Source organism: Propithecus coquereli, unplaced genomic scaffold (assembly GCF_000956105.1).
Source record: "Propithecus coquereli isolate 6110/MARCELLA unplaced genomic scaffold, Pcoq_1.0 Scaffold358, whole genome shotgun sequence".
NCBI lineage: Eukaryota > Metazoa > Chordata > Mammalia > Primates > Indriidae > Propithecus > Propithecus coquereli.
The window spans coordinates 1108341-1130541 of NW_012149263.1; the positions used below are offsets into that span (position 1 = coordinate 1108341).

At 59.8% G+C, this 22201-nt stretch overlaps 2 protein-coding genes across 3 annotated transcripts; both read left to right on the forward strand.

The window, feature by feature from the left end:
* The first annotated feature begins 1267 nt into the window (after positions 1-1267).
* Positions 1268-2815, forward strand: HAMP (hepcidin antimicrobial peptide). Its single transcript, XM_012651547.1, has 3 exons — positions 1268-1583; positions 2473-2532; positions 2614-2815. The coding sequence occupies exons 1-3, from the start codon at positions 1494-1496 to the stop codon at positions 2716-2718; spliced, it is 255 nt and encodes an 84-aa protein (XP_012507001.1). The 5' UTR covers positions 1268-1493; the 3' UTR covers positions 2719-2815.
* Positions 2816-7013: 4198 nt separating this feature from the next.
* Positions 7014-20726, forward strand: MAG (myelin associated glycoprotein). 2 transcript variants are annotated; one of them, XM_012651549.1, is made up of 12 exons: positions 7014-7130; positions 8895-8949; positions 9331-9399; positions 9547-9915; positions 11133-11429; positions 11525-11782; positions 12817-13077; positions 17840-18127; positions 18309-18405; positions 19170-19269; positions 19543-19587; positions 20232-20726. In XM_012651549.1, exons 3-11 carry the CDS (start codon positions 9354-9356, stop codon positions 19573-19575), a joined length of 1749 nt encoding a protein of 582 aa, XP_012507003.1. In that variant the 5' UTR covers positions 7014-7130; positions 8895-8949; positions 9331-9353; the 3' UTR covers positions 19576-19587; positions 20232-20726. The 2 variants fall into 2 exon arrangements, with proteins under 2 accessions (XP_012507003.1, XP_012507002.1); XM_012651548.1 differs by lacking the exon at positions 19543-19587.
* Positions 20727-22201: the final 1475 nt, after the last annotated feature.

Genomic DNA, 22201 nt, shown 5'->3' on the forward strand with positions numbered 1-22201 from the left:
ACTGGTCTGTCCCGTCGAGAGTCCCGTCTCCTGCTGGCCGTTCCCATGTTAGGCCTCCCGTGCGAGTGGGGAGGCAGTTGGTGGGGGGCAGCCCTCGCTCCCCTAGGGCCCGTCCGTATTTGTGGCTTTGCGTGGGCCTTGGCAGCAGTGTAGCCGCCAGGAAGACGTGTTCGTTCTTTAGCAGCAGCGTTCCTGGCCTCCGGTGACACGGTTGACATAGGATGGCCCTGGAGTGAGACAGAGACAAAGTGGCAAAATGTCCAAGGGCCCATCACTGGAACCAGGGTTTGTGGGTCCCCCTGGGCTGTGCACGCCCTGAGCTGGTCCTGGTAGTGGGTAGGAATGAAGGTGCCACGGTCGGGCAGCCTGGATCTATTCCCCCATCCACTGGTGTCCGGGGAACCAGCTCCCAAAAGAAAGCCCTGGTTTGCAGTGCTTGCCAATGTCCGTGGTGTAAATTCTCCCACCCCTGCTGATGCGGGTAGAACGTGACGCCACTGAACCTGGAGTTGGGATGTTCACGGTCTGCTCTGTTGAGCCAGGTCTGGCGAACCACTGCGCCCTGCTGTTTGGCAGGGAGAGGGGGATAGGAAAGCCTGGTGGTTAACAGCTCAGGCCCAGAGTCAGGCTGGGCAAGCGTGGGCACTGCCCTGGTCTCTGCCTGTGTTTCCTTTCCTGTAAGTGAAGGAAACGACTCTCCAGGGCAGGGAAAGCTCCTAAGAGGGAGCAGGGTCTGGGAAGCCAGGCCCCCCGGGGTCCGGCAGCTGAGAAGGCAGCCAAGGCCCCTAAACCCAGAGCAGAGCCCAGTTGGGGCTGCCGGGAGTTAGAGAACAGGGCACAGGCCAAGGTACCACAGAGGTGAGCCAGCATCTGCGATGCACACGCCAGGTGCTAGCGGTACTGCTGTGTGTCGTGGTCACAAGCTCCCCAGGACATTCTCCAGTTACTGGAGCCGCATCTCAAGGGTCTGTCATTTGAGAGGCGCGATGGGCGCACGCTGGTGCCACCGCCTCTCACCTGGACCTGGCGACCCCGTGTTCCCTGCCAAACCTGTGCGTGTGCAAAGAGAACCTGAAGCCGAGGGGCCTAGTGCGTGCCAGCCCTGCTCTGTGGGAATGAGGGCGTCCAGGAAGGGGGCGGGGAAGGAGAGGGGCTCCTCCATGCTGCTCACTGACCTGAGGCAACAGGGTGGCGTCATGCTGGGGAAAGGGTTCCCTCGGTGGCTGCCCAGCAGCATGTGTCTGCGGCCCCATCTACCCCGCCCCCAGACATACCTCTGCTGGCCGAGGGTGACACAACCCTGTTCCCTGTCACTCTGTTCCCGCTTATCTCCCGCCTTTTCGGCGCCACCACCTTCTTGGAAATGAGTTAGGGCAAAGGGGAGGGGGCTCAGACCACCGCCTTCCCCAGCGGGCCCCATAAAAGCCGCTGTAACTGGGTCCCAGACACAGAGCAAGTTCTAGACCCAACAGGACAGCCAGACAGACGGCGCGATGGCACTGAACACTCAGATCCGGGCCGCCTGCGTCCTCCTCCTCCTCCTCCTCGCCAGCCTGACCAGTGGCTCCATCTTCCCACAGCAGGTGAGAGCCCACAGGACCCGGGTCCTAGCAGGGCAGCGGGGGAGGGAGAACCAGACCCCTGGGAGGGGCCACTGCAGGCTACGGGAGACCCCAGCACAGGGCAGAGCTCAGGACAGCTCAGGGGGCCTGGCAGCGGCTTAAAGAACAGGGATGGAGGACCTGGTGGCGGGGCCAGGGGAATGGGGTCCCGGACTAATTACTCCGGTATTTACTGAGCAACTACTCGGTATCAAGTCTTGCCCTAGACGGGGGATAAAACAACGAACAAGGTAGATGAGAGAGAAGAGTTGCTCTCACGGAGCACAGCCTGGTCGAGGAATTAGTTAATGAATGATTAAAACATAAACAGTGGTGTTTAGTAAACGGCGTTCAGAAATAACATAAAGGACGGTGGTAGCGTGACCGTGGGGGCCCGCAGACGGGGTCAGGCGGCGGCCAAGCAAGTGTTTGGAGAGCAAATGAGACTTGACCTGTGCCTCGGAGGCTAAGAGATGAGACTGAGGGGCGGCAGGGTACCGATCACGCAAAGTCTCCCGGGCAGCTGTGCAGACACTGGTTTTTCCTCCGAGTGCGGGGGAAACCCCATCAGCTTTTAAAACGGGGAAAGGCGCGATCTGGCCACGTCGAAAGTCTCTGCTGTGTGGCGGGCGGACTGTATGTAAGAGGCGACATGCGGGACGGGCGAGGAGGCTGGCGGAGGGCGACGTCCGAAACCAGAGTGGAAGCCACGAGGGGAGCAGGAGACAGGTCTGGGAGGCTTTTAGGAAGCAGAGCTGCTGGGGAGTGTGAGTGACAGCAAGAAGGCCAGGCCCTGCCTTGGGCCCAGCTGGGCGCGAGGTCGCCAGTCACCCGCGTCTGAGACTCCTCAACACCCCTTCTTCTTCCCCAGACGGGACAGCTCGCAGAGCTCCAGCGCCAGGACACAGCGGGAGCCAGGGCCGGCTGGACGGTGAGCGCACAGAGATGCCCTTCCCCGCGCCCCCCTTCCCCGCCCGGCCCCGCCCCGCTCACTGTCCCTTCCTTCCCGCAGCACGTGCTCCAGCGGCGAAGCCGGCGAGACGCCCACTTCCCCATCTGCATTTTCTGCTGTGGCTGCTGTCGGAAATCGAAGTGTGGGATGTGCTGCAAGACGTAGAGCCTGCCCGCCCCGGTCGTCCCCCCCCTTATTTATTCCTGCCGCCCCCGCACTGGTCTTGGAATAAAATGACTGCTTCGAGCTTCTGTTTTCCAAACGGGAGTGTCTGCTGTCCTTTCTCCCGGCCTGTGCCAGGGCCGGTGCTGGGTGGGGTGCGCGGGGTTGGTGTGTGCTGGAGGCTGCCAGATTCTTGGTGAAGCAAATGTGTTTTCTGTTCTTTCCCTTCTTTCTGCACTTCAAAAGACCTGGAATTTACGTTGCAACAGCAAGACATGAAAGTTAAACAAAGTTTCCTCTCCTTGAAACAAAGACTTCAAGTTTGTTACCCATTTGGTAACAAACCTAAATGCCTAGGAGGGTTCTCACAGCAAGACCCAGGGCTCCTGCCAGGGCTGCACAAGGTGGAAACTACTGAGACGTTATTTGCTATTTTCACTCTCCTTCCCTCCTGAGTGTACAGTGCAGTTTTCCTGAGGCTTCATGACACGTGACGACATCATCGCTGTGTTGGCTAAGGGATTGTGTGCTTGTGTATCTTGGGCTTTAAAAATTCCCAGTGTCACTTTCTAATACATTAAGCAACTAGAGATATAATCTACCTATACAAGAGCTTTTTGGAGACCTCACAAATTTTTCGGAGGGGAAAAGGATCCTAAGACCAGTTTGAGAACCATGACCTTCAGGGGCCAGAAAGATCAAGTAAAGCAGTGAGGCAAGTTGGATTTGTTTTGTAGGAGCGTCTTAAATTGTATTCTCTCTATAAGAACATACTTTGCACTTGAAACGCTTAGGAATATGGTTCACCTCCACGAGGAATTAAGTTCCCTCCCATTCTTCTTGGAAACAGTATCTCTCTCATTCTGATTGCCCCACTTCTGACAGAAACAGAGACACAAGATGTATTTCACTATTCTCTTAGCGTATAAGAAAACACCGGCATTCCCATGACGGTAAACGACATTGGCCATCGGCCTCAATGTTGGGCATGGACAGGGGGTGGGGGGCCCGGGCCCATCGGAACACGGCTACAAGAGTTGGCCACCGCGCCTGCAAGTGAGCAAAGCTGGCTAGACCTGCTGAATTTTTCAAATGGAAAGGTGGGGAGAGAAAGGAGCAGGGGAGAGCTTGGCCTCCTGTTTCCGAAGCACCTTGCTTACATCTTCTTCCCAACCAGAGCTCCGCCTCCTCACCTTTAAAAGGGGAGAAGCATCTCTTTAGTACTTAGTTCATCTGGCTGTGGAGCTGTCCAACCAAGGGGATGAGGGTGAAATTGTTTGGGAAGTTGACAAATGCCTCATAAATGTAAAGGATTAGTATTGACAGGGGAGGGTGGAGACCTCTCCCAGCCCCTCCTAACTTGCCTGGGAGGTGGGAAACCAGAAATCGCCAATTACAGATAACACGCGGTGCTCTCAGCTCTCTTTGGCAAACAGTTCTCCGGGGTGGTCCCAGAGATGCCAGAGGATATAAACCAGAAGTCTTCAAAATTTAGCGAGCATCCCAGTATCCCGGACGGCTGGTAAAATGCGGATGGCTGGGCCTCACTACCAGAGTTCCCGATTCCGCAGGTGCAGGGAGGGGCCTAGAACTTGCATTTCTAGTAAGTTCCTGAGGGCAATGCTGACATTTTGGGTTGGGGGAGCCCATTTTGGGGACCCATTGTGGGAAGCTGCCAGCACTGACTGAGGGCAGCACGTGCCTCTTGACTGGACCAAGCCCCAGCTCCCATCCAAGGGAGCTTTTGTGGGGAAGCCTGAGAGCTTGATTCTGCCTGGAGATGAGTTTTGCTTGGTCCGCACAATATTTATTTCATTTCATTTCATAATTTTATTTCAGAGACAAGACCTTGCTCTAACACCCAGGCTGCAGTGCAATGGTGTGATTACAGCCCACTGCAGCCTCGAACTCCTGGGCTCAAGCGATCCTCCTGCCTCAGCCTCCCAAGTAGCTGGGACTATAGGCAAGTGCCACCACACCTGGCTAATTTTTCATTTTTTCGTAGAGACAGGTTCTCAGTATGTTGCCCCGGCTGGTCTTGAACTCCTGGGCTCAAGCAATCCTCCCGCCTCCGCCTCCCAAAATGCTGGAATTACAGGCGTGAGCCACCGTGCCTGGCCGCACAGTATTTCAGATAAAATTGGGCTAATACCTAAAAACCAGGACATTTCACATAAAAATCTGAATTCCTGCTGTTATAGGTTAAACTGTGTCCTCCCCAAAATTCATGGTGAAGTCCTAACCCCCAGTAAGTCAGAATGTGACCTTAGTGGGAGGTAGGGTCTTCGCAGAGGTAATCAAGTTAAAATGAGATAACTGCAGTGGGTCCTAATGCAATATGACTGATGTCCTTATAAAAGGGGGACATTGGGACAGAGACACGCACAGGTAGAACACCGTGGGCGACGAAGACAGCCGTCTACAAGCCCAGAGAGAGGCCTGGAACAGACCCTCCCTCAAAGGCCCTCAGAAGGAACCGACCCTGCAACACCTACATTTCTGATTTGAAGGTTCTAGAACTGTGAGATGATAAATTCTGTTTTTAAGCCACCCATTTTGTGGTGCTTGGTTCCGGCAGCACCGGCAAACTAACACGCCCGCTTTCTCATGGAAGATCAGCCGATTGGGCAGCACTTGCCCTGGGTCCCCGGTAGATGGGCACCTGCTCTCCAGGCCGCCGGCCCCGCACCCAGCCCCTCCCTCTCACTCACTCCCGTGGGCTGGAGCCCTGAGACCCAGATCGCAGGTTGCAGCAGCAGTCGCCAGCGCTCTCCGCAGGACGCACCTGCCTGCACGTCCTCCCCCAGGAGCAGCCTTCGATCCCCACTCAGGGAGATGCAGGGACCCATCTGCAGCCCCGGGAGGAGACACAGCCCCAGACTGCACAGCACACGGGGTTGGTGTGGACGCTAAGGGCTGTGGCGTGCGAGCACCCCAGGATCTTGGTGTCCTCCCCCAAAGCCCAGGCACCAGGCCCCTCTCTTCTCCAGCGGGACCCAGGCGTCCAAGCCCCACCCCACTCTCAATGGGCCTTTGTCCCTGCCTGGGAAAGGCACGGGCAGAGTCTGACATCATGAAGCTGAGGTGGGGGTGGGACTCCCCCTCCCCCTCCAGCCTTCCCCTGACTCCTCGCTCTGGGTCTGAGGGATTTCCCCGCCCCTCACCCCCTGGGTTCTCCCCTGGGAGAAAGGACCCTCCTTCCCCATGGCTCTGGCCTGGAAGAGGACGTCCCAGTGTGGCTGAACAGCTCGTGGTCAAACCTCTGCTACACTTGATCACACCACCTCCAGCTCCCCACACCCCATCTTGCAAAGGTCGTGACCAACGGGAGGGGCTGCAGTGGCAGCAGGACCACTGTGGCATCTGCACACAGAGGGTCCCCACCCAACTCAGAGTCAGCGCAGCCCTCTGCACCCAGCAGAGGGGTCCAGGGACACAAGGGTGCACAAGACGGACAGACAGGTTTCGGCTGCAGCCCTGCCCTCTGAGAGCCCCAGGCCAGCGGAGAGGCCAGCACGCTGAGAGCACGAATGGGCAAGCGCGCCAGGGCTGTGCGAGGACAGCACTGCCGTGGAGGGGCTGGGCGGCAGGGGCGAGAGGAGCCTTCCCGAGGGAGCCACATCTGGGCAGCTGAGCCTAAAGGATGAGCCGGCTGTGGCCAGTGCCGGAGCGGGCAGTGCCATGGGGTGGGGACAGCTTTCCAGGGAGAAGGAGCAACAGGTACAAAGGCCCTGAGTCCAGAGATGCCACAGTGTCTTGGAAGGACACATTCAGCCATGCCCTCCACATTTATTAAGCTCCACTGCATGCCAGGAGCTAGTCTACGGGCTGCCGTCCATGAGAAGGAGGCAGACAGAGCCCCCGCCCTCGTGGAGGAGGACAGTTGACACGTATGGTCATTTTAGATGGCAAGAGAAGCCGAGAGGAAAATGGACCAGGGTGACCGAGGGAGAAGCCACTCTGGAGAGGGCGGGAGGGCCCTGTCTCCTCCCCCTGCCCACACCAGCCTCTGCTGGCCCCTTGGGACTGAGGTTGCACCTGACGTTGCCAGAGGACAACGCCTCCTGTCCCTCAGCCTGGGACTTCCAGAGGGATTAGACTGCCTCCCCAGAGACCCAGAATCAGGGTGCACAGTGACGGAGGAGGGAGGAACGAGCAAGGCAGCCCCCCATCCCTCCAGGAAGGAGCTCGTAGAACCCAGGCATCAGGCTGCCCTGTCCGAGCCCCGTGGTGACAAGGGCCCCTTTGTGCCCCCCTCCCCCGGGGGCAGGGAGGAGCTGGGCCCTGGAGGCAGGCGGCCCCTGGCACCCGGGGGGAGGGGAGGGGCCGGCAAGTGGGGGCCTAGACCCTGCGAGGCAGGGGACTGCGAGCTGGGCCGGTGGCGGGCGCAGAGGCACGGAAGCAAGAGCACCCAAGTGAGTGCGCGCCGGGAGGCTGGGCCGCGGGGGAGCAGAGCCCTGGGCAGCACCCACGGCAGGGCGAGGTCAGGTGCTCTGGATGAGGGAGGGTCAAGGCGAATGGCCACTGATTTAGGACGCAGGAGGGTGTGGTTTGGGCCCGCTTTGGGAATGGGCTGGGACGAGGGTAGGGACAGCAGCGAGGGGGCTTTGGGAAGAAACCGGTGAGAGAAAGAACAAAAGGCACCTGGCCGCCCCTCCTAGCTGGAGGTTCTGCAAGCACAGCTCCCCTGGGCTCCCGAGTGCGGGCAGAGGGGGTGGAAGTGCCTGGGGCTGGGGCAGAGCGGAAGGGTGCCCGGGTGATCAGGCACTGGCACCCGCAGTCCGGGGGTGGGCGGGGGCCGTGGGCTGTGAGCGAGCGAGTCCCAGCACCCGGGCGCGTGACAGGTGTGCGCGCACGTGTGTGCCCTCCCACGCACCGCTCCTGTGCGAGTCTGTCTGCACCGGTGATTCTCAACTTTTTTCATCATGCCTCACTGGGGAAACTTCTGGAGTGTTTTTGCTAATCCCATCCCTCCCTTGAAATTTTCACACTGCACATACGCCGTGTGTACGCTTGTGGATGTGGCCCTTTAGAGAGCACGACACATTGTAACAGCAAAGACTGCGTTGGCCCCACCCGGGAGCAGTCTGGTCGTTAGACGTGCATGGCCTGCGCGCCCGTGCGCCGTCCTCACCTGTGTCTGTCTCCTGTACCGTCCTGTTGCAGGTGCAAGGGTGGCATCTGCCACGTGTCCGCCGGCGTGTGTCTGGGCGGACCCGTCTATAGCCGCAGCTCAGTGTGTGTGTGCAGGTCCTTGTGTCGCTGTGAGCCGGGCACGCAGGCAGGGCTGCAGGTGGGCCTGAATGCCGGGCCCTGTGTCTGTCCAGGTGTGTGTGGAGCCCAGGCGTGCCTCTGTGGCTGTGTGAGCGACGGCACATCTCTGTGGGGACAGGGGTCTCGGTGCCCGCATGTGTCTCTGTTGTGTGAGCCTGCTTCTTCCGGCTGGGACGAGATCTGTCACATGTCATACCAGCGTTCGGATGTGTCTGACTGCAGGAGTCTGTGTCCGTGGGAAGAGGGCAGCGGAGGCTGGGAAAAGCAGCCACTTGGAAACCCTGGCTCCAACCCCAAGGCGACCCACAGGGCAGCCGGGGGCCCGAGACTCGTGAACCCTGACCCCAGTCCTTCCTGGCCCCACTCAAAGCCCAGCCAGGAGTGCTGACTCCTCTCTAGCTCCCCACCTACCCTGGAAGCCCCCCCAGGACGAGGCACCCTGTCCCCAAGGGAACAGGACTCTTTTGTACCGGGCGCTGGCCTCTGGAGAGGGTGGGGACGCCAGGGGCCGTCTGTGGGGTGGGAGAAGGCGGCAGGAATTCACGAGGCATGTTGGGAATGCTGATGCCGTGAAACCCAGTCATTGATGGGACCGAGTCCCTGCTGGCCACCCCCAGGCCTCAGCCGTGGGACATCTGCTCCCTCGCCCGCTCGCCACACCCCCTGCCTCATCCCCATGCTGCTGTCTCCTCCCCTCCCCACCGTTCTCCCACATCCCCGCTTGGGGGGAGGTGTCGCCGTGGAGTAGCTTTGCGGCTGTGTGGGAGGGTCCCGAGCGTCCACGGAAACAGAGACCACGTGGGCAGCCTTACAACAGGCCGCGACCCCTGCAGGAGACGCCGCAAGCACAGGGTGGTGGGTGCTCAGGCCACTGCCCCCTCGCATCCGTCTGACTCTCCTTCCAGGTCGGCTGGCAGCCTCAGTGGAACCAGAGGACATTCCCCACTCAGGGAGATCGAGGTGAGGGTCAGGCACCGCCTTCCCCTTCCTCCTGGCTTCTCTTACTGCCTGCTGCTGGCCCAGCCTCGATTCTTCACTTTCTGGAGATCCCCAGGGGCATAACAGCAGTTAAGACTGCCAACTAGCTGTGTGGCCTTGGGTAAGTTACTTAACCTCTCTGGACCTTGGCTATACAATGAGGTTAATAATCGGCACCTACCTCAAAGACATCAAATGAGATAACAGAGCAAAGTAGAGCACTGAGGCCTGGCACAGGGCCAAAGCCATGTGTTTGTAATTATAAAAAATTATGAATAATAGCAGGAGCGGCTCACACAGGCCTTGACGGAACACCCCGTCCTCCTGCGCTGGACGTCTCTGACCCTCTCCTCTCCTCCCCAGCTGTCGCTCGCTTGCTGCGCAACATGATATTCCTCACGGCCCTGCCGCTGTTCTGGATTATGATTTCAGGTAATGGCTGCGGGTCCCGGCCCTCGAGCAGGCTGGGGCTGTTTCTGTGGGTCCCTGGCCCCCAGGCCAGTGGCAGCGGATGGGAGCAGGAGGGGGTGATCCGGGGGGGACCTGACCCTCAGCCTCAGCGCCCCCGCTCTCCCACAGCCTCCCGCGGGGGCCACTGGGGGGCCTGGATGCCCTCGTCCATCTCGGCCTTCGAGGGCACCTGCGTCTCCATCCCCTGCCGCTTCGACTTCCCCGACGAGCTGCGGCCTGCGGTCGTGCACGGCGTCTGGTACTTCAACAGCCCCTACCCCAAGAACTACCCCCCGGTGGTCTTCAAGTCACGCACCCAGGTCGTCCACGAGAGCTTCCAGGGCCGCAGCCGCCTCCTGGGGGACCTGGGCCTGCGCAACTGCACCCTCCTGCTCAGCAGCGTCAGCCCCGAGCTGGGCGGCAAGTACTACTTCCGCGGGGACCTGGGGGGCTACAACCAGTACACCTTCTCCGAGCACAGCGTCCTGGACGTCATCAGTGAGTCCCCCAGAGGTGGCGCGGGCAGCGAGGGGCGGGGGTGTCCCCTCCAGCACCTCCCCAGGAAGGGGGACGGCAGATCCGGGAGGCGCTGGTTTGGCTGCAGGCGCAAACCTCGATGCCACAGACCATGCGGACGACAGAAATGAACAAAGCAGGGCCCAAAATAGTCTTGCTGCCCCCAGAGGAGCCCAGGTGCTCTCACCCTTCTAGAAACAACCCGCTGCGGCCCAGGGGTTGGGGGCAAGGCCCCTGGATCGCTGCTTGAGCGAGGTCACCCTGGGCAAGTCACTTACCTTGCCTGGGCCTCGGTCTCCTCTTCTGTGAAACAGGGACAAGAACGGCACTTTATTAAAGCCAATGAGTGAATAGTCGCCAAGCGCTCAGAGCAGGGCCTGGCACGTGGCGCCCAGCTCTGGCTGACGGAAAGCAGCCCCACGCTGTCAGCTCTCAGAACTGTTAATTACCGTTTTTATAATGTAATCTCTTAATTATTAAATATCGGCTAATTCAGATATTTAAAAAATGTTTTTTTAGGCCAGGCCAAATAAAATGCAGCTGTGGCCAGATTTGGAGATCAGAATAGGGCCCTCTGCCTGATATCTGAGAGGCCCTACCCCTGGAGGCCTTAGATTCAGGTTTCCCAGAGGATTGAGGCTATAGAAGGAGCCAGATTACAGCCGTGGTGTAGGAAGAGGCCACACAGGTGCAGCTCACATGCGTGCACACACACACCCTACACACACACACACGCCCTACGCACACTACACACTACATACAACACACACATCACCCACAGCATACACACAGATGCAAGTGAAGGAGAAAAGCAAAGCTCACAGGGAGAGGGGAGAGGTCAAGGGCACAGAAGCTGAACCAGAGTGACGGGGTTTGGAGCCCAGTCTTACCCGGTACTAGCTGTGGCCTCAGTTTCCTCATTTGCAAAATGAGCAAAGTAACAGCACCTGCCGGCATCGCTCACAGGCCCAGGCCGGTTCGGCGCCGTGGGGTGCTCGGGCAGCTGCTGTGACTTCTTCTCCTCCCGCCTGGATCTGCGGAGGGTTTCTGGGTCAAACGTGACCTAGAAGGGGAAGGCGGAAGGGAATTCTCCCCCAGAGATGGGGGAGCGGACCAGGTACCCGCAGTGGAGTAGGGAAAGGTGGGGGGACCCGTAGCCCCGTGCTGTTCCTCATCCCTCCTTCTCCCACCTCGTGCAGACACCCCCAACATCGTGGTGCCCCCGGAGGTGGTGGCAGGCGCGGAGGTGGAGGTCAGCTGCATGGTGCCGGACAACTGCCCAGAGCTGCGCCCGGAGCTCAGCTGGCTGGGCCACGAAGGGCTGGGCGAGCCGGCGGTGCTGGGTCGGCTGCGGGAGGACGAGGGCACCTGGGTGCAGGTGTCGCTGCTGCACTTTGTGCCCACCAGGGAGGCCAACGGCCACCGGCTGGGCTGCCAGGCCTCCTTCCCCAACACCACCCTGCAGTTCGAGGGCTACGCCAGCCTGGACGTCAAGTGTGAGCCTGGGTGCGGGCCGGGGCGGGCCGGGGGCGGGCCGGGGCCGGGGCTGCCGCACCTGCCCGCTAACCCCGGGTGGTGTCGTGGGCCTCAGACCCCCCGGTGATCGTGGAGATGAACGCGTCGGTGGAGGCCATCGACGGCTCCCCCGTCAGCCTGCTCTGCGGGGCTGACAGCAACCCCCTGCCGCTGCTGACCTGGATGCGGGACGGGTCGGTGCTGCGGGAGGCGGTGGCAGAGAGCCTGCTGCTGGAGCTGGAGGAGGTGACCCCCGAGGAGGACGGCGTCTACGCCTGCCTGGCAGAGAACGCCTACGGCCAGGACAACCGCACCGTGGGGCTCAGCGTCATGTGTGAGTCACTCGCGGGGGGACCCACGGCGAGCGATGGGGGCAGAGTGGCCTCCCCCAGGGCGAGCCTGGGCCGGAGTCGCAGTGGAGGGCGCGGGTCAAGGTGTTCCTTTCGTTTCCACAAGCATCTGGAGCACCTGCGGGCACCGCTCTTACTGCAAGGCACGATCCTTGCCCCTGTTAAATAGTTTCCTGGGGGCAGCACTGGGCGGGTCTGGTGTAGATGTGGGCCTGGCCCAGGAACCTGCATTTTTAAAATGAACCCCGTTGTAGTTCTAATGGAGAGCTGGGGGGACCCCAGGCCTCACCCGGCCCCTTATGTGCACGCGTACGTTATGGGGCGGCCGGAAGGGTGCTGGTCAGAACAGGATTCTTAGCTGGGAAACAAGAAGAGGCCATTCATTCATTCATTCACAAATATTTACTGAGGCACAGTGCCCGGGGCTGAGGATAACGACAGGGACAGCCACAGCCAACATTTACTCGGCAGTGTCTGAGCTTCACGCACACACTCGTCCCCAGGGCACCCACCTAGGTTCACTGACACCGTCCCGCACTATCCTATTTAAAACTAGCTATCTTGATTTCCCATCCTCTCGCCATCTTTATTTTTCATCACAGAACTTGCCCCCTTCTTGCTAAGTACATGTTTTATTTACTTATGTAGCATCGCCCCACGTGGGCCTTGTTCAAGCTGGAACAGTGCCTGTTACTCAGCAGTTCTCAGTGAATGTTGGAGGATCATCTCTGTGAGGTTGGAACTATTATTAAACCCATTTTCCGGATGAGAAAAGTGAGGCCCAGAGGTATTAAGACATGTGTCCACACACAGCCAGGAAGGGGATCCAAAGAGAGGCACTCTGGCTGCAAAGCCCCCGTTCTTGTACACAAGACATCCAGGACTGGGGTTACCCGAGCCATCCTGAACTGGTGTGCTGGGTTCGGGGTGTCTGGGGTCATGTTTGAGGGGGCAGAGTTGGCTGGCAGAAGAAGCGCCTTCTGGTTCTGACCATCAGCTCCCTGTCCTGCCCCGCCAGATGCACCCTGGAAGCCGACGGTGAACGGGACAATGGTGGCCGTGGAGGGGGAGACGGTCTCCATCTTGTGCTCTACGCAGAGCAACCCGGACCCTATTCTCACCATCTTCAAGGAGAAGCAGGTCCTGGCCACCGTCATCTACGAGAGCGAACTGCAGCTGGAGCTGCCGGCAGTGAAGCCTGAGGATGACGGGGAGTACTGGTGTGTGGCTGAGAACCAGTACGGCCAGAGGGCCACTGCCTTCAACCTGTCCGTGGAGTGTGAGTACCCGCCATGTCCCGCCCCACGCGCAGGTGGATGGCTCAGTGGGGGACACCTGGATTTCTGAGAGGTGCCCGTGCGTCCCAGCCGGTGTCAGCCCTGCCCTTCCTCACCCGCAGGTAGGGAGGGCAGGGAAGCTGAATCCACAGCAAGAAAATAGAAATCCCTTCTGAGAATACTGTGTTCCTGCATCCTAGGGTGGGCTTTTGACCAGGTAGATTTCTGGGTCCTGTGGCCACCGAACCTCTGCATGAACTGAAACAATAGCCGTGATATCTAACCCTGGTAGAGTGTCGCTATGGGCTAGGCACTGTTGGAAGCGCTGCACAGGGACCCACTCATTTCATCCTCATGACATCCTTACGAGAGGTTCGATTACTGTCCCTAGTTTACAGAGAAGGAAACTGAGGCCCAGAGACGTTATGCCATTTGCCCAAGGTCACATGGCTAAGAAAATAGCATAATTTGAGATTTAAATCCAGGCCGTGTGGTTTCACTCTTCTGTACTGCCCAAAGTTGACCTCATGCTATGTTCTGACATCAGAATACATTGATGGAGCAATTGTTATGTGCCAAGGGCTGTTCAGCTCTGTGAGAGGTGGCGGGTAGGACCGAGAGGACACCAGGCTTGTAACAGATGCAGTGTAGCTAGAGAGATGAGACGGACACACACAAAAAGCTGCTCTCTTGGAAATGAAACTCATCATTGCTCTGCAAACTGGCACCTCCCCTGACCTCCTCTCTGTGGGCAGCACCGCGGACCCTGGGCCCCAGCCCCACACCCGGCCGTCCCACCAGGTTGCAGTGGCCACGTCAGTTTCCACTCCCCTTCCGCAAGCAGCTCCCCCTGGAATGTCTCCTCCTGCTTCCTCCTCAGCTCCTTTCTGGCCTCTGGCATTAGTCTAGAAACTACGATGGCCCTCCCCACACAAGTTTGCCAGAAGCTTCAATGAGATTCGACATGTGAAGCATTCGGTAGCGTGTCTGCTGCGTGGCACGTGCTCCGTACTCTGCACGTGGCCATGATCAGTACCCGGTAGACCCGGCTCATTCCTGCAGTGCCACCTCCCACGGCAAAGCTGAGGCGGCCCACTCCTCTGCCGACAGTGATCTTCCAGCGTGTGCGTCCGCGGCTCCGCTCCCTCCGTCGTGGCGTATGGCTGTAGAGTACCCTGCTCTCCCGTCCCCACGTGCCCTCGGGGCTGGCCAACCCATTCTCCCGTTACACCCCACGCCGGTGATTCTCACGTTTAAGAGTCAGAGAACCCCCTGAGGATGTCACGGAAGCCTCTGCACGTGCACTGGCCTCTCACGTGCGTCCTCGGCTCGGTCACAGACCCCTGTGTGTAACTAGCAGCAGGCAGCAAACATTCGTTGAGGAATTGCACCCTCCGCAGGGGTTATCTTGTGGTCACCCCATGAAACAGGTGCGTGTTATTATTATCCCTCTTCACGGGGGAGAAAACTAAAGGCTGGAATTCCCGGAAGCCGTGTAGCCATGTAGCTAGGAAGGTCGCTCAGAGCCAGGATTCTTCCAGACTCCTGTCTGCCCCAGCTGTTGGACTTCCGGCGGCTTCACCTCCTCACAGCCCTGGATGCCCAAGCACTCACTTCATCTGGCTTCTCTTGAAATCCAATCACAGACTGGGAGTGGGTGGCCTTCGGCCTGCTGGCGTGGAGGGGCGGCGGTGGCCCTGTCCCCCGCCCCACCTGCTAGCTCCTCACTCCTCTCCAAGGCCCGTGGCAAAGTGCCGCGCTCTGTGCGTGCACCTGACGTCCCCTGGCACCAGAGCGTTCGTGTTCACTGCCAGTGGTGGGCGATCCTCGGGCAGGGCACCCACCGGTCCTACCTGCCCGCCCCAGGGCCCCGCACGGCACGGGCCGTGCAGGAGGACCACCCTCAGCGAGTGTGGTCGACGTGTGGGCGACGGGTCTGAGCGCGTTACGTATTGACGTGTTTTGTTCTCACAACCACGCGAATGGGGAGAGGACGGGTCCTCACCCCAGTCTAACACCAGGAAACTGAAGTCTCACCCGTGTCCGGGGCTGAATCCCAGCTCCGTCTCCGGCTCGCTGTGTGACCTCAGGCAAGTGACTTAGCCTTTGCCAACCCCCAGCCCCATCCTCCGAAAAAGGGTTTGAATACAGTTTCCACAGAGACAGCTGTAGGACTAGGAGAATGACGCTGAGTGTCGCCAGCGCCTGACGCTGCTACGTGCTCCATAGATGTCCCATGTCACCGTCTTTCCCCCTGATCCTCCCTTTGGACTCCAGGTTGGGAATCTGCCATGCGTTCTGCCACCGAGGCTTTGCTCACGGGCTCCCTCTGCCGGGACGGCTCAAGCTGTCTGGCCATAATTACTTGGGTGGGACATGGAGTGTTCGTGACACACTTGTGGCCCATTTCGGAGTCCCATCGACCCCTGTGAGTTGAGGACCGTGAGCCCTGTCTGAGCAGCTGAGAGCTGCGTCGTGGAGGCCCAGGGAGGCTGCGTGGCCTCACCCGGCCAGCAGGTGGCAGGGCTGGGATTCCAGCCACAGCCTTCCGGTCCCAGACTCCCCGTTCTGGGTACCCTTGTCTTTGGGGTTCGTCTCACGTCATATCAGGGGCTCAGAGTCCTTCCCGGCTGCACACGCACAGGCAGGGTGCTGGCCTTGCCCCAGAGGCTGGGCGGACGCTTGTCACTGAAGCACCGGCAGGGCCATCTTGAATGGAAAGTTTAAAAAAGTTGGATCTCCTTTTAGTTCAGGTTTGTTGTTATTAATTTACTCCGTGGCGTGTTAATTGGTTAACTCCACAGTGGACATAATGCCCGTCTGTCCAAAGAGAATTTGGAGCCCGTCGTTTTGTATTTAGTAGACTCGGAGACGTTTGCACTGAGGTTGCAAGACCTGCAGCGAATGCACCTGCTGGCGCGATTCCCTCGCGCGTCACTGCTACCGGCATATTCTTTTAGGCTGGAAGTTGAAAATAAGTGGGGTAGGTGGGCCAAGGGTCTTTTGCCCGTGTGTGAGTGGGTTTGGGGCCAGAACTGAGACGGATGCTGAGTCTAGAGCAAGCAGAGGAGGGAAAGAGAACATAGTTTAAAAAGAGACGTTCAATGCTATAATGCAACTTCTTATTTTGGAAAATGAAAGGAAAAAAAAAACCACACCAGTACTATTTTTGTAATCAAATGGCAGAAAAGCAAAGCTCAACAGAATGGCTTTGGGTGGAAGGTGGTGTCTGGCGCTGGTGGCAATGGGGAGCACAGGCAGATGTGGAGGGGCTGAAAGCGGGGAGCAGAGGCGGGTGGGGGGGTGCCGGTGGGGGGCGCTGGGAGAGCTCAGGAGCTCCTCCCCGCTAAGGGGGCGCAGAGCGGAGACAGAGCAAGCCGTCTTGGTGGAAATAAGAGACCAACCATACCGGCATGGAATGTGGGCAGGGACAAGTGACAGGGAGTGGATGATGAGTGGAACAAACACAGCTTCCACGGTGCTCAGAGGCAGGACCTGCAGGGAGCGAGGGAGGACGTTTGCAGGTACCTGAGGCAGGTGTTCCAGGTTGAAGGAGAAACAGGTAGACCCTGCGGTGGGAAAGAGCTCTGAGCTTGAGAAACGGCAAGGAGCCCAGTGTGGCTGGAAGGGACTGAGCCAGAGGAGGGCGGGGGAGAAGGAGAGGGAGCGTGGCCGGGGCCTGAGGGGCCTTGTACACCAAAGAATTTGTTTTTTATTTTTATTTTTTATTTTTTTTGAGACAGAGTCCCACTCTGTTGCCCGGGCTAGAGTGCCGTGGTGTCATCCTAGCTCACAGCAACCTCAAACTCCTGGGCTCAAGTGATCCTCCTGCCTCAGCCTCCCGGGTAGCTGGGACTACAGGCATGCACCACCGTGCCTGGCTAATTTTTTCTATTTTTAGTTGTTTGGCTAATTTCTTTCTATTTATAGTAGAGATGGGGTCTCGCTGCTGCTCAGGCTGGTCTCGAACTCCTGAGCTCAAGCGATCCTCCCGCCTCAGCTTCCCAGGGTGCTAGGATTACAGGCACCAGCCACCGTGCCTGGCCAAGAATTGGATTTTATTCTAAGTGACCCAGGGAGCCACCGGAGGAGGGTTTTGAGCAGGGAGTGCCATCATCTGATTATGTTCCGAGGTGAACACAGACAGCATAAGAGACCGTGCAAAGCGGGAACGCGGCTCACCTCTGCGGGAATGTTCCTTCCGTGCTGAACCCGAGGCTGGAGTCGCCCGCTTTTGGGGCCACTAGGGAAGTTTCCACAAGGGAGTACCCCAAACTGTCCTGAGATGAGGCTGATTTGGCTTCCAGAAGGAAGCATGAAATGCCAGTCCAAAGCATTTACTAGGGGACCCTACAGAGTACCGCGGAGTGTCCTGCAGGCAGCGAGAGGGAGGGATGTTCTGCCCAGCTTCGTCTCCACCAGGCGTTCAGGGTACGGAGTTTACAGGAGGGTTTAGGACTTTGGCTCAGGGCCGGGCTAGTTTCTTTCAGGGTTGTGGACAGCAACCTAAACACCTGTGTCAGTGCCTGGGAATGTTCGAGGCCCCAGCTTGGGTTCAAGCCCGCGTTGGGGGAGAAACATGCAGCCGGCCGGGTCGCAGAGCGGTCAAGGCCCTCTGTGTTTCTCAGGGCAGAGAAAAAGTGGGGGGACTGGCTACCGCCCCCACCCTCGGCCACCCTGGCCTGGCCTCAGCCGAGGGGTCCCCCGAGGCGCAGCCCCACCCACGCTGGCCCCAGCCACCGTCGTCTCTGTCTTTCCCTGCAGTCGCCCCCGTGATCCTCCTGGAGTCGCACTGCGCGGCGGCCCGCGACACGGTGCAGTGCCTGTGCGTGGTGAAATCCAACCCGGAGCCGTCCGTGGCCTTCGAGCTGCCGTCGCGCAACGTGACGGTGAACGAGACCGAGCGGGAGTTCGTGTACGCGGAGCGCAGCGGCCTGCTGCTCACCAGCATCCTCACGCTGCGCGGCCAGGCCCAGGCCCCGCCCCGGGTCATCTGCACCTCCAGGAACCTCTACGGCACCAAGAGCCTGGAGCTGCCCTTCCAGGGAGCCCGTGAGTGGCGTGGCCCGGGGGCGGGATCCACGGGGGGACTGCACGTGGAGCCGGGAGCCCCCATGCCAGTCGGTGCCAGGATGTGCCGGCTCTGGGAATCTTTCCACTGCCGTCCCAGCGTCCCACACCCAGGTGTCCTCACGACCACCCCTGAGGGCGCCTGCATCTTCTCTGTCCTCAGACCGGCTGATGTGGGCCAAGATTGGGCCTGTGGGAGCCGTGGTCGCCTTTGCCATCCTGATTGCCGTCGTCTGCTACATCACCCAGACGCGCAGGAAGTGAGTGCCAGGGTGATCTCGGGCCGGGGAGTCTCCAAAGGGGGCTTGAGGCAGGGCTGGAGGCTGAGGGGTGGGCAGGGAGGGCGGTGCTGTATGTGTGGGAGGGTGGGTTCTGCTGGAGAATGTCCAGCTGGATGCGGGGTCCCCCCCAGTTGGGGGGGCTCCCGCGACCGCAGCCTCTGTTCACACGCATCAGTCACTGCCTGTCTCCCCACACCCCAAGCCAGGAGACCCCCACCCCCCGCATCCTCCGGTGGGAGGGGAAAGCCCACGGACCCCTGTAGCCACAGCATCCGTTTCAGCTGGGCCCAGAAGCACTAAAGATTACACACACCTGCGGCAACAAAAACACTCCCCGACCCCAGACCACACCCACCCGCACACCTGAGCCGCCTCTATTTCTTCCTTGCGGCTCACACGCATCAGCTGTCCTGAAAGTAGATTAGCCTCCTTGTTCCACGTCCTGGCAGCAAGAGGGGCAGACAGACCCAGGGCACAGGAGGGAGCCCAGAGAATCCAGACCGGGGTCCTAAAAAGTGGCAGAGGCCAGGGGCCAGGTCCTCAGCCAGGGCAGAGCCCCAGCCACGGGAGGGGTGGGCCGCAGTGCCCAAGAGGAGTTTGGTCCTTCAGGAGAGGCGGTTTGCCCCATCCTAGAGAGATGGTGGGAGCAGCTTTGGGGTCCCTTGGCCCAACCCCCAAGGTAGATGGGGGTGCAGACAGGGAGGGGAGAGGGGGGCCTGGAGCTGACTTGTTGTCCCCTGCAGAAAGAACGTGACAGAGAGCCCCAGCTTCTCGGCAGGGGACAACCCCCCCGTGCTGTTCAGCAGTGACTTCCGCATCTCTGGGGCGCCGGAGAAGTACGAGGTGAGGACCAGAGTCCGGCAGCCCCGGGCCAGCTGGGGACTGGATGCCAGGGACACCGAGGGCCTGGGGACAGCCTGTGAAGCTAAGGGGCGGGCGGCGGGTGGTGGTGGCAGCCTCTCAGGGGAGGAGAGGAAGGAAGTGGGAGGCTGGGTTGGACCTGGAGGCTGGGGAGGAGGTCCAGGCTGAGGCTTGTAGGGGACCACGGGGTGCGGGGCCCGAGGGAGCCCTCACCCTCCCTGCCTGTGTCTGCGACTTCATTTCCTTCTCCAATAGTCCAGAGAGGTCTCTTCCCTGGAATGTCACTGAGCGCCCCAGGAGGTAGGTTCCAGGGGCCTCAGTGTGCCTGCCCCTGGGCCCGCCTTGGGCCTCGGGGTTGGCGTACATGTGTGTGCGTCCCCGTCAGGCGTCAGAGGTGGTCTCTGGCTAAGTCTGGCCCTGCCCAGCAGTCCTGGCCCTGTCTGTTCGGTCCCACTGCCGCTCCCTTCTGTCTGTGGCCACCGTCCGTGTGTGTGTCCAAATGCCTGTGGCGGGGGACGGATGGCGTGGTGGGGACCCCCCAGACTGAGGGGGGAGACGACGCCTGGTGCAGACACGGGGAGACCCACTGAACCAGCCATTCCCCACATTTGGAAAGGTGGGAGCCTGACTAGGTGGCTTTAATCTGGGAAGGTGTTAGGGGTTAATTGCGTGCCCCCAAAATTCCTGTGTGGAAGAAGGCTTCCTGGAGAAACCGAGTTTGGGGGCTCATTTCCAGCTCAGCAGTGGGGAGGGCAGGAGCCCCAGCAAAGGCTCCAGAGTGGGACCCGGCGGCTGCGGGGCTCGCTGGGCTGGCGCTCTATGAGGAAGGAGGGTCACACGGGGCTCCGGGGCTGCACTCAGGCGCTGGGGGAGCACAGACACCCCAGCTTCGCGTCGGGAGAAGGTGGGGACGGCCCCTGCTAATGGGCTGTTTCCCCTCGTAGAGCGAGAGGCGCCTGGGGTCTGAGAGGAGGCTGCTGGGCCTTCGGGGGGAGCCCCCGGAGCTGGACCTGAGCTACTCCCACTCGGACCTGGGAAAACGCCCCACCAAGGACAGCTACACTCTGACGGAGGAGCTAGCTGAGTATGCTGAAATCCGTGTCAAGTGACGGAGCTGGGGGCGGCCCGTGCGGCCACCCCCCCTCAGGACCCTCGCTGGCCCCCACTGGCTGCGGGCTCCCTTCCTCCCTAAAGTAGCAGGGCGCTGGGGCAGGTGACAGTGAGGTCCTGGGGCCTGGCCTCCCCTCCTTCCCAGCTGCCCTCCCCGCCGGCACCGCACCCCCAATACAGCTCCCCTCTAACCTCCTTTAACCTCGTCTGTCTGGAGGGGAGCTCGTCTGTCCGTGTTATTTATTGCTACCCCTGCCTGGTCACCTGCCCCCACACCTGGCCCCAGGGCCTTTATACAAGGGACAGGAAATAAATGCCCCGAAGCCAAATGCCAGTCTAGATCCTTATGCTTTTTGACCCGTCCTTGGGGAGCCTCCATCCCGCCGTCTCTAGAATAATCGAGAGTTCCTCTTTGCTCTCTGCCGGGCCCTGTGTAGGGGCAGGGGCCCGGGGACTCCAGCCCTGAGCCCTGGCCAGCTGCCATCGACTTGTTCCCACTCCAAACTGGCAGCTGCGGGCTGGGTCCAGCTTGACTCCTGGGTGATGTCACCTAACAGTCCCCACCCCTGCTTCCGCTGCAGTCAGATCGGGCCCGCACGTGCACGTGGCCACTGCTTGCCACAGTCCCCACCGTTCCCTGTTGTCCCACCCGGCCCCTGCCGCTCAGGGGCGGGAACCACAAATCTCGGTGTGTCGTGAGCCTGCGCTGGTTTGACGGCCGTCCCTCGCTTTCGGGCTGCACTCTGCAGCGTCAGCCTTTCGAGTGTCACTGCATTTGGTTCGAGAAACATTCGTTAAGCACCAGTTGCATACCGAGCACCTTCAGGAAGCTCAGGCTGTCTGAGAAGGGACCGCCAGGATAACCACTGTGAAGACGAGGACACTGGGACTCAGAGAAGCTAGATGACTTTCCCAAGATCCTGGAGCTAGAAAATGGTGTGGGCAGCCCTGGAATTGGTTCTTCTGATTAAAAATGCACTTTTTCTGTAACACCTGTCAGGAAGTTAAAGAGGGCGGAGTCTCCGGTGTAAATGGTACTAATAACTGACATTCGTTGAGTGCTTATGATTCTACCCAGTTTATATCAATTAATCTCCGTTTCCCCTCCCTAGCAACCATGACAATGGGTCTCCACACGTGGTCCCCGGGCAGCAGCATCACCTGGGAACTTGCCAGGAAGGCAAATTCTCAGGTCGTACCCCAGATTTCAGGAATCAAAACCAATCTGGGTTTTGACGAGTCCCCCAGATGACAACTGGAGGTGCTGAGACAGAAGTTCCATCACTTCTGAGGTCCCCAGCTGGTAACTGGGGAGCCCAGATTGGAGCCCCAACCCCCGGCTCCAGAGGCCGCTCTTACACTGTGCTGCATGGCCCGGGTGGGAACCGAGCCCCGCTCGCAGGGCCTGGGTGCTGACGCAGCCGCAGGAACCAGGCAGGGGCTGCAGGCAGGGAGGGTTTCTGCCACGGCAGCTCTCCCCGGCTGTTGAAGCAGGCGGAGGATACAGGACAGAGACCAAAGCACAGGATGGAGGCAGAATAAACCAGTCACATTGGGAGGGAAGGTGACACGGGGCCACTGGTCCGGAAGGGGAAGTCCACCCGCAGGAGGAAAGAGGAGACGTAGGGCTGGGAACAGTGGGAAGGCGACTCTCCGAGAGGCCTGCCCGCGCCGGCCAGCGCTCGCGCCTTACTCAGAGTCGGAGTCTTGCAGGGAGAAGGACATGGAACAGCCTCACCCATCGCGCCAAACTGCAACTCGTGACGCCTGCTCCCAGGGAGAAGCTTGGGGCTCTCAGAGCACA